The sequence below is a fragment of the Pygocentrus nattereri genome, chromosome 6, assembly GCF_015220715.1.
Source record: "Pygocentrus nattereri isolate fPygNat1 chromosome 6, fPygNat1.pri, whole genome shotgun sequence".
In the NCBI taxonomy this organism is placed as follows: domain Eukaryota; kingdom Metazoa; phylum Chordata; class Actinopteri; order Characiformes; family Serrasalmidae; genus Pygocentrus; species Pygocentrus nattereri.
In genome coordinates, this window is record NC_051216.1 from 6,155 (window position 1) to 20,087 (window position 13,933).

General features: G+C 41.6%; 1 protein-coding gene across 2 annotated transcripts in view; it reads right to left on the bottom strand.

The window, feature by feature from the left end:
- Positions 1 to 1,001: 1,001 nt before the first annotated feature.
- The window catches only part of LOC108444147 (heat shock 70 kDa protein 12A-like), a 107,452-nt gene continuing 94,520 nt past the window's right edge, over positions 1,002 to 13,933 (bottom strand). For both annotated transcript variants that reach the window (XM_037539553.1, XM_037539552.1), the window contains 7 exons: positions 12,950 to 12,997; positions 12,630 to 12,840; positions 3,656 to 3,716; positions 3,020 to 3,291; positions 2,620 to 2,844; positions 2,301 to 2,475; positions 1,002 to 1,788 (listed from right to left, as the gene is read on the bottom strand). In XM_037539553.1, coding sequence (XP_037395450.1) covers positions 1,178 to 1,788; positions 2,301 to 2,475; positions 2,620 to 2,844; positions 3,020 to 3,291; positions 3,656 to 3,716; positions 12,630 to 12,840; positions 12,950 to 12,969 — 1,575 coding nt within the window. In that variant the 5' untranslated portion in view covers positions 12,970 to 12,997 and the 3' untranslated portion in view covers positions 1,002 to 1,177. The remainder of the gene's footprint in view (positions 1,789 to 2,300; positions 2,476 to 2,619; positions 2,845 to 3,019; positions 3,292 to 3,655; positions 3,717 to 12,629; positions 12,841 to 12,949; positions 12,998 to 13,933) is intronic.

Here is a 13,933-nt window from a genome sequence, read left to right on the forward strand (position 1 = left end):
CTGCACCACAACACACACTGCACTACACACACTGCACTTCACAACACACAATGCACCACAACACACACTGCACACATGCAGCACACACAGCGCAATACACCTCACAACACACCAACACACATGCTGTTGTTGAAAATCAACTGAATATCAATAGAAAGTTTGTTAGTGATTTATGTATCTGTAGAGCATCTGTAGGGGACCATTCAAATAGTGTGACCATTAGAGTTTGTTGTCATTTTATTCTCATGTAATTTTGTATGAATAAAGAAACCAAATGACCAAATATTTCACACATTACTTTAAACATGTAATTTCTTTATTTTAGTCATTTAATGCATTACAGCATGTCAGATAAATGTCATGATGTAAACTGATTATTATTTTATTATTAAAAAGGATGTAGTCAATGTAATCTGTTGCCATATCTTGATGTTTTCTGTCTTTAATCAGGAATATATATATATATATATATATATATATATATATATATATATATATATGTGTGTGTGTGTGTGTGTGTGTATGTATGTATGTATGTATGTATGTGTGTGTGTTTGTGATTATATATTTTTTTACAGTCTTACGTAAAGTATTCCTGTATGTATTTACACAAATCTACCCAATCTTAGTGAGATTAAGACCAGATCAGCATTCATGCACAATATGTAGGAAAATACTGATTCATGGTCCTTCTCATTGTATCCTGTTGATCTGACATCAATGCTTACACTAAGATATTCAAACAGAACAGGAGAATAAAAAAGATAACATTCAACAAATAACAATGTATTCTTATTTATTTTTGATGCATTTTCAAACACAGAATCTCTTAATTGCATTATCTATAAGATTTCAGGTTCACACATCATGGAAGTTCTTTCAAATGTTCATGAGATTTTATAATGAAAATGTGTATATATAACAAACAAAAACATTAAATCCATATAGTTTTTTTAATGTTTATTACAATCTCAAAAAATCACATTAGAAATTATGAAGCCCTTCCCAATAAGATTATAAATATATGTATATGAAATAACCGTAAGCCAATTCATTTATATAATCAGATTTCACATTAACAGTGCTGAATCAGTGTACTAAAGGTGTACCCTTTACTTTCATCAAAAACATTCACCTGCCATTCTTTCCCAAGCAGTGAAATTGAACATCACAGTACTCAGATCCGTGATTCCACCACATTTGGCATCATGCCAAACATGACAGCTCCTTTAACAACAGCCAATTCAGCATCTACAGGACAGAGCACTTTATACTTAGACCCAAACTTCTCTTTAACAAAGCCGTTCACATAAGGACTCAAGGCAAAGCCTCCAACAAGCAAGATATACCTGATGGTCAGGTTGCTTTTCTGCAAAATCTCTTCTATAAGGTTTTCTATACCTCTGATACTATTATCATGTAAAGCTCTCAGCATTGTCCCTGACAGCAGTATTTGTCCACTTTCCCATTCAGCATCACTGTTTCCCTCAAAATAGTCTTCTATGTCTTTTACTTTCCTGGCTAGCTCTTGTAAATTATAAGGACACTGCACCAGCACCTCCCCATCATAACGTTTACAGATGGAAAAATCATACATCAGCCTCTTCAGCTCACTGGGATGATTTTCCTCAAACTCATCAAACACCTTTTCAGAGAAGATCTCTCTGAGGAGTGATTTGAAGTTTTTGTCCACTGTCTGACCACCCAGGTTGTTTCCTGATACCCTGTGCAGCTCCTTTAGACAGCCCCCCTCTGCCACCTCATGCACTGTGACGTCAATGGTTCCACCTAAAAAAAGAAGCATAAAGAGTCAAAATCGGCAAAATTAAGAACAGTCCATAGTAGTAACACTGACATTATGGACATTGCAATGTGCAATACTTTACTCTCAGAGAAATAGATTGTATTTTCTTGTATAAAACATGAGCAACAGTAAGTTTTAGTGCAATGTATCTATGTTGGAAGCATAACTCTCTTTCATACATTGTAGTTGTAAATTTGTTCAACCCAGATGTAAATACTAAAAAGCTGTGTTTCGTTGTTTTACTGCTTACAGTTCTTAATAATAATTTCCTTCATAAAGGAACAATGGCTCACTTACATACTTTCTCTAAAATCATGTGGTTACAGTAGAATCAAGCCCACATTCTGTATACTCTGTTCATTAGTTTCAAAACTTTAAACTTAATTTTTGTTTATGTGCTAACTGATTCCATCTTTGATCTACTCAAGTCCACTCAAATACAAAATGACTGTAAATGATTTTGAAAAGAAGCATGAACAGCTCAATATCTACAGACCTCCACAGTCCACCACCATGTACTGTGTTCCTGAGATCTGTTCTATTGTCTCTGCTTCTGTAAGATCTCCTTCCATAAAACCTTCCTTTGGGAGCTGTTTACACCACACAGATGCAGCTTCTGGTTCCAGAGCTACAATCAGTCTTTCAGGCTCAGATTTTGTCACCAGACCAGCCTAAACATAAAGATCCCTAAGGTTATTCTTCATATTCTGGGGCAATGCTGGGTGCAACAGCCAAAACCTCAAAACATTTAATGTAAATCATGTTACAGTAGCATTTCTACAGTGTCCATTTCTTGTTAATATCATCACGCCCACCTCTGTAGCTGCTTCTGTCATGAACTGTTTAGCTGCTGCACTCCAGATGGCTGGAACCGTCAAAACCCATGTAGCATCAGAGGCAGAGTACGTTACTCCAGCTGTGTGCTTTCCAATCATATCCAGGGCGTGATCTTTCATGAATTTCAGGCTCTCAGAGAACACTTTCATAGCTCTCATTTTTTTCCCGTTTTTGGCAGTCATCATTGAGTCTCTGTGCAACACCTGAGAAATAAATAATCACCTGTGTGACTGAGCACCTGCTGAGCTCAGTTAAAGTTAACTCTGAGGTATTAAGTATAACACTAAAAATAACACGTTAACAGTATTTACCATTTGGGACACTGGTCTGTTCATTAAAGTACTGTGCAATGAGCACTTTCTGGAGCTACAGTCATACCTTGCCATAGAGCTCCATTTTGAAGTCGTCAAAGAGGAAAAGCTTCTTTGCTTCATTTCTCCGTGTCTGTCTGGTGTATGTCATTATAGCATCATAGCCAAACTTCAGAAAATTTTTATTTTCATCAAATAAAATGCAGGTAGGAGTTTTGGGGGTGTTCATTCCGTACTCTTCACCCCATTTAGGCTGCCGAATCTGTTTTGCTCCTTTAAACCCGAAGCTGTATCCAGTGAATGCTGTGCCGAAATCTATGCCGATAGAGACTAGTGATTCTGGAAACAGCACAGGAATACAATTCATAGCAAGACAGAACAATTAACAAGATAAAATAAATATTTCAGAAATACTATGTTTACTTTCACTTTGTCAGCCCAGCACATGGCAAAAAACATGTTTGTCAAGCAAAAAAAAAAAAAAAAAAAAGAACTAGAAACCTCATCATTACTTCACTAAAGTTTCATGTTGAAGTAATATAAGGAACTGTTGAGAAGAAAGTGACCATGTGTAAAAATGTTCCAACTCTAAAATGTGCTGTGACTTTGTAGTGGTTGTGACTTACAGACAGACCAACCTAGCATAAAAGATTAAAGAAAGATTAAAGCTTAGTCAGTGAGCCTCAACAAAGCAAGTACCTACCTTGATGTTGGGTTCGAGGTCTAAGTCCCTTTGCTACTGAAGTGCACTGCTTCTGTGGCACCTAGAAAAACAGAACAGGGAAGGGAAATGAGAAGATAGGAAGAAAGAAGTGCACCTTGTTTCTGCACCTGAATGAACTCATTTCTGATGATACTGTTGCTGCATTTATTCTGTGAATAACAAGTCTGTCTCTCTGTTCCTTGTTGCACCATTTTGTTCCTGGAGGAACGTAATTTCACTCCACTGTGTGCTTGTACATAGATGGAATGACAATAAAAGCCTCTTGACATGACTTGACTTGTATCTAACTTTGCCTGTAGGAGTGTGTAATCAGTTATAGATGAAGGTTTCTGTCTTTTTCGTTTGTTGCTTTCTTTGTGTAAGTTAGTTATTCAATTACTTGTGTGGTGTAGTTTACTGCTTTAATGCCATTTTCCATTATTCATTTGTTTTTGTTTCACTCATCCATATTTCACACTACAATATAGATGACTGAAATGCTGAATCATCAAAAGCTGAAATTTACATGGTATTGTGCACCAAATATTACTTTGAGTTCAGACTAACCCTTCAACATGGTGGTATTATTAGGGAAGACTGATGAGGGAGGGAAGAGAACTCTGAGAACTTGAGCTGGAGTTCACACCCACCTCACAGCTGTAGTAGCACTGATGTAGGTCTGAGGAAGAGGGAGGATATTGGGTGGTGGTGGGGATTGTGAATGCTTTGTCACAGAAACAGAAGGTGAGTATGTGAATTTCTAGTGTTAGATTGGAAGAAGGAGGGGGATTTCTGTCCAGAAATCTGTTTTTCACGAGCTGATTTTGAAATGACAATAGTGTAGCAGCCTGGGTGGAGAATTTGATATGACTTTATGCTAGGAGAAGGATAGAGGAGGAGCTGAATTCAGAATCAGGTTGGTCAAATGGTCTAACATTTGGGTATATGAGGCATAGTATGGTTAGGCAGAGAAGTTTAGCCAAGGCAGAATAGAGGTCTAGTTACATTGGTCCTTTTCTATGGTGATTGATGTAAGTAGTTTGTCTATTAAAGTTGTAAAATGAGAAGAAAAATGGAGTAGATGAATCTCATTAAGTGTGACATGGTGGCATGTTTCTTAACAGACATCTGGGTTTGAACTCCTGATAAGCAAGCCTAGGGACCAGGATTTGACAGGGGCACCCATCCTCCTCTAGTCATTTACAGCATTTAGTAGGTGCTCTTATCCAGAGCTTTTTCTATCTAGAGAAAGCATCTTTACTAGTTACCAATAGGTTAGAGAGAAAGCTAGTCCTCAGCGCAGATATTGCTAGAAACAAAGTCACTGTTGATACTGAGAGAAAAAGGAACAGAGTTAAACACAGAACAGTACAATACAATACAAAATAAAGAGACGGTCTTCAGTCTGCTTTTGAAGACAGCGAGAGACTCTGCTGTACAGACAGCCAGTGGGAGTTCATAGAAAAGTGAATTACAGTAATCAATGTGAGAGAAGATGAAGGATTTGATCAACATTGTAGTGTCAGTGTCACTCAGCATAGGTCGTAAGCAATGTTATGTAGATGATGAAATGCAGTTTTGGTGACGAGCTTAATGTGAGACTTGAAAGTAAGAGATGAATAAAGAAGACTATCGACCCAATCAATGTTGATTTAAAAGTTCAATACCTGGGAAAGTGAGTATTTAGAACCAACTAACAGAACCTCGGTTTTAACAGCATTTAGTTTCAGATCATTATTTTGCAACCAAATGTTCAAATCTCTGACACAAGAACTGAAAGCCTCAGCAGAGGCAGAGAGGGAAGTAGTGCTGACATAAATTTGAATGTTATCAGCATAGCAGTGAAAGTTAAAAACATGGTTGTGGATGATCTGACCAAGTGGGGAGATGTAAATGATAAGGCCCAAGGATAGATCTTTGGGGTACACTTTGATCTACAGGAGCAATACCAGAACCCATGGAAATGTATTGATGCCTAACAGCAAGGTATGACTGTAACCACTGAAGGGCAAGGCCAATAATGCTAACTGATGACAGTCTAGATATAAGAAGATTATGGTTAACAGTATCAAAAGCTGCTGTTAAATATAAAATAATCAGGATGTTAAGAAATCCAGCATCTGTAGACAGCAACAAGTCATTTACAACTTTTACATGGGCAGACTCAGTACTGTGTAGGGTGCGGAAGCCAGACTGAAAAGGCTCATATAGGTTATAGGAGGATAGAAAGTTATGCAGCTGAGAGGCTAAAATTCTTTCCAGAACTTTAGCTAAGAAATGATAGTCAACACCGTTTTGTGAAGATTATGTTAAACACATCAGGCAAAGGGGTTGGACAAAAGTAAAGCAGATTATTTCTGTCTGAATTAAATGAACTTGGAGTAAGAATGACCATTTGAAGGTAGTTGGTCGATATGGGAGTTGATGGGCATGATGACAGAGGCAGCTAGATGATGCTCATGTCGCTACAGGAGGTAGTTTGGCATGGAAAAACCCTGTTGGCAACAGCACAGTCATTCATTCATGACACTTTATGAAAATCACTTGCTTGGAATTGGCTGGCAGTTGTGAAAGGATGTGGCTCCCAAGGACTGAGAGCTGAATGGGAATTTGGGAATTTGAATCAGCAATAACAAAGGAACAGCCAAGATGACTAGGAAAGCAGCAGGTTAAATGCAGCATCTTCACAAACAAACAATTATAGTCCAGAGGGAAAATTAAGAAATTAAACTGAGTAGAGATGGAGCTGATCCAAGGTGGAGCTTAGTTAAGACAGCAAGGAGTTGCAGAGCTGATTGCGCTGGATCCAATCTGAGAGAGTAGTTCCAGGATGGGACTGATCTGACCCAGAGCCGAGCTGAATCAGAAAGGAGTTGCTGAGCTGAGGCACATTGAAGCAGATCTGAGATGGAGCTGAATTAAGTCAGAAGTGGGTCATAGAGCTGAGTGGAGCTGAGACAAAGCCAAGTGGAGTCATAAATGAGTTGCAGAGCTGTTTGTACTTGAGCTGGTCTGGAGAGGGACCACCATTATTCCTTTTAAAGTCAGCAATCTCTTTCATCTTAACCACACTGACATAGACTGTTGTCTCTGACAGACTGAGGTCTCCCAGTCAGGACATACAGGATCCAGTTGCAGGAGAGAGGGGTTTAGTCCCAGAAAGCTCAGCTTTCCAATAAGTTGCTGTGGTACAGTTGCGCTGAATGCTGAACTGAAGTGTATGAACACCATTTCTCACAGAACTGTCTTTTCTTTCCAAGTGGGTCAGTCAGAGGTGAATGTCAAAGGACACGGCATCCTCTGTAGACCTGTAAGGGTGATATGTGAACTGAAATGGATCCAGTGTGGAATAAAAACCACTCTTTATGTGTTGTATTAAATCTAGAAAGTTTTCTGGGATTATTTTTGATAACCTGGGACAAATTGGCTCTTGCTGTGCTGATAGTTTTTCAGCAATGCAGTCATTCAAACCTTCTGGTCAGCACATGTGATGATGGTCTTCAAGGAAGTCACATCATCTGTGTAATTGCTAATGTAGCCAGTCACTAATGACTCCAAATCAGTTGAGTCATTATATGTAGCAGTCTCTTAACATGTTTAAATCTGTTTGCTCAAAACAACCCTATAGTGCTGAGATAGGGCCTCAGACCATGTTCTACCTGTTTCAGAACTGGTATGGCACACCTAATCATAGGTTTATAAAACAATAAATATATCTTCTAGCTCTTTTCAATTAAATGTCTGTAAAAGATTGATTTATTTACTCCATTTACAATAAACATTTTTTATATTTTTACAAGTTGTACAAACCTAAAATACATGTTAATTTTCAGGTTTTTAATAAAGAACAACTTAGAATAATTTAAGATAGGCTCCTGAGTGGCACAGCTGTCTAAGCAATGGCCCTATCATAAGGAGATCATGAGTTCTATCCCGGGTGATACTACAGCCATCCATTGCCAGGAGTCAAAGAGAACACAATTGGCCTCGCTCTCTTTGGGTGGGTAGGATGGCCCCTCCTCTCCCTCATCACTAAATGCGATGCAATCTGGTGGTTGGCACTTTCCTCTGAGCACATTAAGTTGCCCAATGACATTGGGAAAGAAGCAGAAAGAAGCATTGGCTGGTTTCACAGGTCTCAGAGGAAGCCTGTGCTGCCTTCACCCTCCTAGCATTGATAGCATTGTGTGATTGGGGGAGTCCTAACTAGCGAGTGGAATTAGAGATGACTAAATTGGGGAGAAAAGTGGGTAAAATCCAAAAAAAAAAAATTTAAGATAAAGAAAGATAACAATGTTGTATAAACATATATGAGGTGTAGATTTAGTGCGCATGCGCGAAAGTGCATGCTGCCTGTTACAGTAGCTCCCGTTCATGTTCTCTCGTTTTTGATCATAACTTTTTCTTTACCTTAGTAATAGTTTATTTATTTGACGAGGCAATTTAGGGAAGCTGTGCCCTCTCGAAACATGCGAGTAGAGAGTGTTTTGGTCTGTTTTTTCGCCGTGAAAGTGCTACTTTCACGCACTCCCCGTGTACGCCGCGGCGATGCAGCATGGCCGCTTTGTTTACACCCGAGATCAGCTGATCGCGCTGCAGCCGGTCGGCATGGCGACCAGGACAAAGAACATCCCCGAAGAGCTTTGGAGACGGACGCACAGGGGTTGCAGAGGGGGAATTAACCAGCGCACGGGGAAAGCGAGGGAGAGACGGCGGAGGCTTATGGAGAAGAAGGGATATAAGCCGCGTCTCCCCTCCGTCATCATGGGCAACGTGAGGTCGCTGGCGAATAAGATGGACGAGCTGACAGCACTAGCCAGGAGTCAGAGGGAGTACCGGGAGTGTAGTTTAATGTGCTTTTCGGAGACATGGCTACACCAGGACATCCCGGATGACCATGTTTCCATCGATGGCTTCCATACAGTTCGGGCCGACCGAGGCTGCACCGAGAGCGGTAAGCGCAAAGGAGGTGGTGTCGCTGTGCTAGTTAATAACCGCTGGTGTAACCCTGGTCACATTACCATCAAGGAATGTACCTGTTGCCCGGATATTGAGCTGTTGGCTGTCGGACTCGGGCCATATTATTTACCACGCGAGTATTCGCATGCCATCATTGTGACTGTCTACATTCCCCCCTCTGCCAACCCGACGTCGGCAAGTGACGTCATTTATTCAACAACAGCACGTCTCCAGACGCAACACCCGAGTGCCTTCATCGCCATATCAGGTGACTTTAACCATGGCCAAGGCACTACCACACTTCACGCAGTATGTGGACTGTCCCACCAGAGAGGAAAGAACACTGGACCTGCTGTATGCTAATGTTAAGGTCGCATACAGCTGCTCCCCCCTTCCCCCGCTGGGTAGGTCAGACCACAACTTGGTTCACCTCAGCTCCTGTTATGTGCTGCTGGTGAAGAGTCAGCCTGTGATCAAGCGGATAGTGAGTAGATGGTCTGTGGAGACTTACGAGGCACTGCAGGATTGCTTCGAGGCTACTGATTGGTCTGCACTCTGTGAGCCGCACGGCGAGGACATCGACGGGCTCACAGAGTGCATCACGGACTACATTAACTTCTGTGTGGACTCCACTGTCCCAACCAGGACTGTTAAATGTTACCCAAACAACAAGCTGTGGGTAACGAAGGACATTAAGGCTCTCCTCAACAGGAAGAAGAGGGCCTTCAGAGCTGGAAACAGAGTGGAGGTGAGAACGATCCAGAGGGAACTGAGGACAGCTATCAAGGAGGCGAAGAACAAGTACAGGAGGAAGCTGGAGTGGAAACTCCAGCAGAACAACATGAGGGAGGTCTGGAATGGGATGAGGACAATCACCAGCTTCAGGTCCAACAACAACAGAGGAGTAGAGGTCAGTGTGGACAGGGCCAATATGCTAAATCTGTTCTTTAACAGATTTGACACGGCAGGCTCTGTCCCCCCCCAGCCTGACTCCTCTGCTGCCAGTCCTCAGCAGACCATACCACTCATCCCCCCTCCCCCTCCTGATAACCTGCCCCCCTCGTGTGATAGCCCATCTCACACCTCCATCCCTCCCCCACCCACCTCCTCTACAGGGTGTCTCACTGCTGACCAGGTGAGAAGACAACTGAAGAGACTCCACACAAACAAGGCTGCAGGCCCTGATGGGGTTCCACCCAGGGTGCTTAGAGCCTGTGCTACCCAACTTTGTGGAGTACTTCAACGTGTCTTCAACTTGAGCCTGAGTCTCCAGAGGGTCCCCATGATGTGGAAGACATCTTGCATTGTTCCTGTCCCAAAGACGCCACGACCCAGTGACGCCAAGGACTACAGGCCAGTGGCACTGACGTCTCATGTCATGAAGACCATGGAGAGGCACGTCTTGGATCAGCTCCGACCCATAGTCCAGCCTTTTCTAGATCCCCTCCAGTTTGCCTATCAGCCCCGCCTGGGAGTTGAAGACGCCATCATCTACCTGCTCAACAGAGTTTATGCTCACCTGGATAAGCCAGCCAGCTCTGTGAGGGTCATGTTTTTTGACTTCTCCAGCGCATTTAACACCGTCTGGCCCGCTCTTCTGGGCGATAAGCTCACAGTGATGCAGGTAGATGCCCCCCTTGTGTCCTGGATTGTTGACTATCTGACCGGCAGACCACAGTATGTACGCCTGCAGCACTGTGTGTCGGACAGAGTGGTCAGCAACACTGGAGTTCCACAAGGTACTGTCCTCTCTCCCTTCCTCTTCACCCTCTACACCACGGACTTCAGCTACTGCACAGAGACTTGCCACCTTCAGAAGTTTTCTGATGACTCTGCAATAGTTGGATGTATCAGCAAGGGTGAAGAGGATGAGTACAGGGCAACGGTGAAGGACTTTGTCGCATGGTGCGAGCGGAACCACCTGCAGCTCAATGGGACAAAGACAAAGGAACTGGTGGTGGACCTGAGGAGGGACAAGGCACCGGTGACCCCTGTGTCCATCAGCGGGGTCAGTGTGGACACTGTGGAGGATTACAGATATCTGGGTGTGTATATAGACAATAAACTGGACTGGGCTAAGAACACTGACGCCCTCTACAGGAAGGGCCAAAGCCGTCTCTATTTTCTGAGGTGCCTGAGGTCCTTCAACATCTGCCGGACTATGCTCAGGATCTTCTATGAGTCTGTGGTGGCGAGTGCTATCCTCTATGCTGTTGCATGCTGGGGAAGCAGGCTGAGGGTGGCAGATGCCAACAGACTCAACAAATTGATCCGCAAGGCCGGTGATGTTGTGGGTGTGGAGCTGGACTCGCTGACGGCAGTGTCGGAGAGGAGGACGGTGTCTAAGCTGCGGGCCATTATGAACAATGGCTCCCACCCACTCTACGATACGGTGATGAGACACAAGAGCTCATTCAGCTCAAGACTCATCGTACCAAAATGCACCACAGAGCGCCACAGGAAGTCATTCTTACCAGTGGCCATCAAACTCCATAACTCCTCCCTCAGTGTGTGATTCAAAAAACTGTTCATATGTGCAATAACAACAATTGTGTGTGTAGAGTACTTAAATCTGGTGCACATACATACGGTAAATTCTATATATTGTTTTAAATTATTAGTAAAGTGTTTATTTTTTCATAAATGGCTGCAACTGTAACAACTGCAATTTCCCCCTGGGATCAATAAAGGAATCTGAATCTGAATCTGAATCTGAATAGTTTGAAATTTAAACTTAACTTCTGAGCCATTGCCAGATCTGTAATAAAATAAGTATATTATTAACAGGTAGCAAAAAGAGCACATGATGTAGTTTCCAACCCTGATTCTGTGTCACACTATGAATGATTATAATACTATAATTTCAGTGCAGTTAGCAAAGTTATTCTGAAGACATGTTGTTTTCAGCTGATATCAGCTGCAGTAAATGAGGAACAACATGGTAAGGATGGTAACGCTTTCTATGAATGTCATATTTGTAAGCATCTATAAACACATTTAAACCATGTTATAAAGCATTCATTAGGCATTCTAAACATGGTTAGAAATATCTATAAAAAGAATTACAATGAATTATACTTTATAACCATGTTTATTATACATTATGAATTGTTCATATAATGCAATAAAAATAGTGTTAATAACATGTTATACTGTCAGAGCCAAAGCAGTCAGCCCTAGTTTGGAGTATGGACAGATATAAAGTTTATTTACTGAGATTTCCAGTATTTTATTCCACAGTGCTGGTGCTGTTAGAGATTCATCTTCAGGGCTTCAGCCTTGAATCACTGCTACAATGTGCTTTTCTTAACAGGCGCTCTCACTTTAAATTTTACATTACATCACAGCAAACCAAGTATCCATCAGCCCCTCCCCTGAACCTCCTTTCTTCCTTTATATTCCCCACATTGTATAAAACACGGATGGCAGCACTAGTTTAAACTCTGACATTTGAAGCCTGTAATGAGCTTTATTGTGGATGTTTTAGTGTTTCATTAAATCCTTCAGTAAATACTTTACTGAGAGCATATTAATACAGCTTATGAGCTCTTATAATGTGTTATGAACAGTGCTTATAATGCATTGTGTTAACCATTCATAATGAATAATAAGCATGGCTATAATGTGTTATGCATTTTTATACATATTTATAGCCATGTTTATAATGCTTTATGAATGTATTATAACATGTTATCAATATGATAATAGATGTTGACTAACATAAAATTTATAGTTATAGTTACACCCATGTAAACACAACAGGAAAGAAACAAAATAGAAGTGAATAAGTACAATAATAATATTATTTAGGCAGAAATATTTGTGTTTTTGAGGTAAAGACTATTATTATAAAACCCTATAATGATTTAAAATAATTAGTGCAAAGTATTGATTAAGACGATGTTATGCTGCATAAGTTGCACACTATATAGCTAGAGAAAATACAAAGACTGTGCAAATACCAATTACTAAAGTGGATGTAGAAAATTGTTAACAAAAAGATGGACAATTTCACCTTGATCGCTTCCTTTGATTGCTTCCTGCTGTCGTTTTGTTCATCTGCATTCATTTCCTGTGGCTGCTGCATATCATGTTCTGTTGAGTTCAGCTGGAATGGAAGTTTTACCCAGTGCTTCTTGTTTGCACATTTCTCATTCACAGTTTTCAGTTCAGATTCTCTGGGCTCTTCACTGCTTTCTGATTTATGGTCTACTGCTTTACTCATTCTTAAAAGAGTGAAAAAAATCATATAAAACAAATCAAATAAATCAAATAAATCATACATTTGAATGAAAAAAACTGAAATTCAGTGTTAAGATAATGTTAAAAGCATACCTTTCTTTGGGGCAGGGCATTTCTTTTTGGCTGTCCTGAAGGCCCGGTCTATCAAAATTGAATAATTTGTTATATTTCATAGCATATATCATTATCATTGCCCCTTACATGAATGACTATCCTCAAATTTCTCTCATTAGCTAACAGTCTAAGGTTGCCACTAATGCTTGGTTCTCTGGCCTCCTCTGGAGGAGTCTGATGGCATGTCACCATGAGCGACAGAGCGCATCACTGCAATGTTTATACTGTAAGTTCCTTGGCTTCTGCTGCTTCCATGGCTTTTGCTGCTCGTTTTGCCTGTTCAGAGTGTGGCCTGTTTAGTTTAATCCCCTTTCCACCTCTAGTGATAATGACAGTGGCTATGTTTGTGCTAAGTGCCAGCTAGGTAGCTCTCTAGTGGACAAGGTGGAACAGCTAGAGGTGCATCCGGGGTTTATTGAGGGATAGACAGCAAGATTCAGTGTTAGCAGCTCTGGGTGGCTTAGGGAGAGTTAGCACCCCCTTGACTCTGGCGTTAGAGCCCTCACAGCGGGGTGAATGGGTGACGACTCGGCGGTCTAGCCAGAAAGCTAAGGCTAATGCTAACGCTGAGGCCAAAGCTAGCCCACTGGAACACCACGCTCCTCCGATTCGCGTTTCAAGCAGGTTTGCCCCGCTCAGTGAAGCACCCACTGTAGAGCCTGTTAAAAGCACTCTGGTCATAGGAGACTCGATTGTTCGACACGTGAAGTTAGCTACTCCTTTAGGGGCACCAGCGGTTACAGTTAGATGCTTATCGGGAGCCAGAGCGCCGGACATTAGTGGCGACCTTAGATTAGCTGATAAGAGATATTCGAGGATAGTCATTCGTGTAGGGGCCAATGATGTCCGTCTGTGGCAGTCTGAGGTAACTAAGGCTAATATTAGAGAGGTGTTTAAACAGGCCCAGACGATGTCCGATGCCGTAATCTGCTCTGGCCCCATCGCAATGTGGCGCGGTGCTGA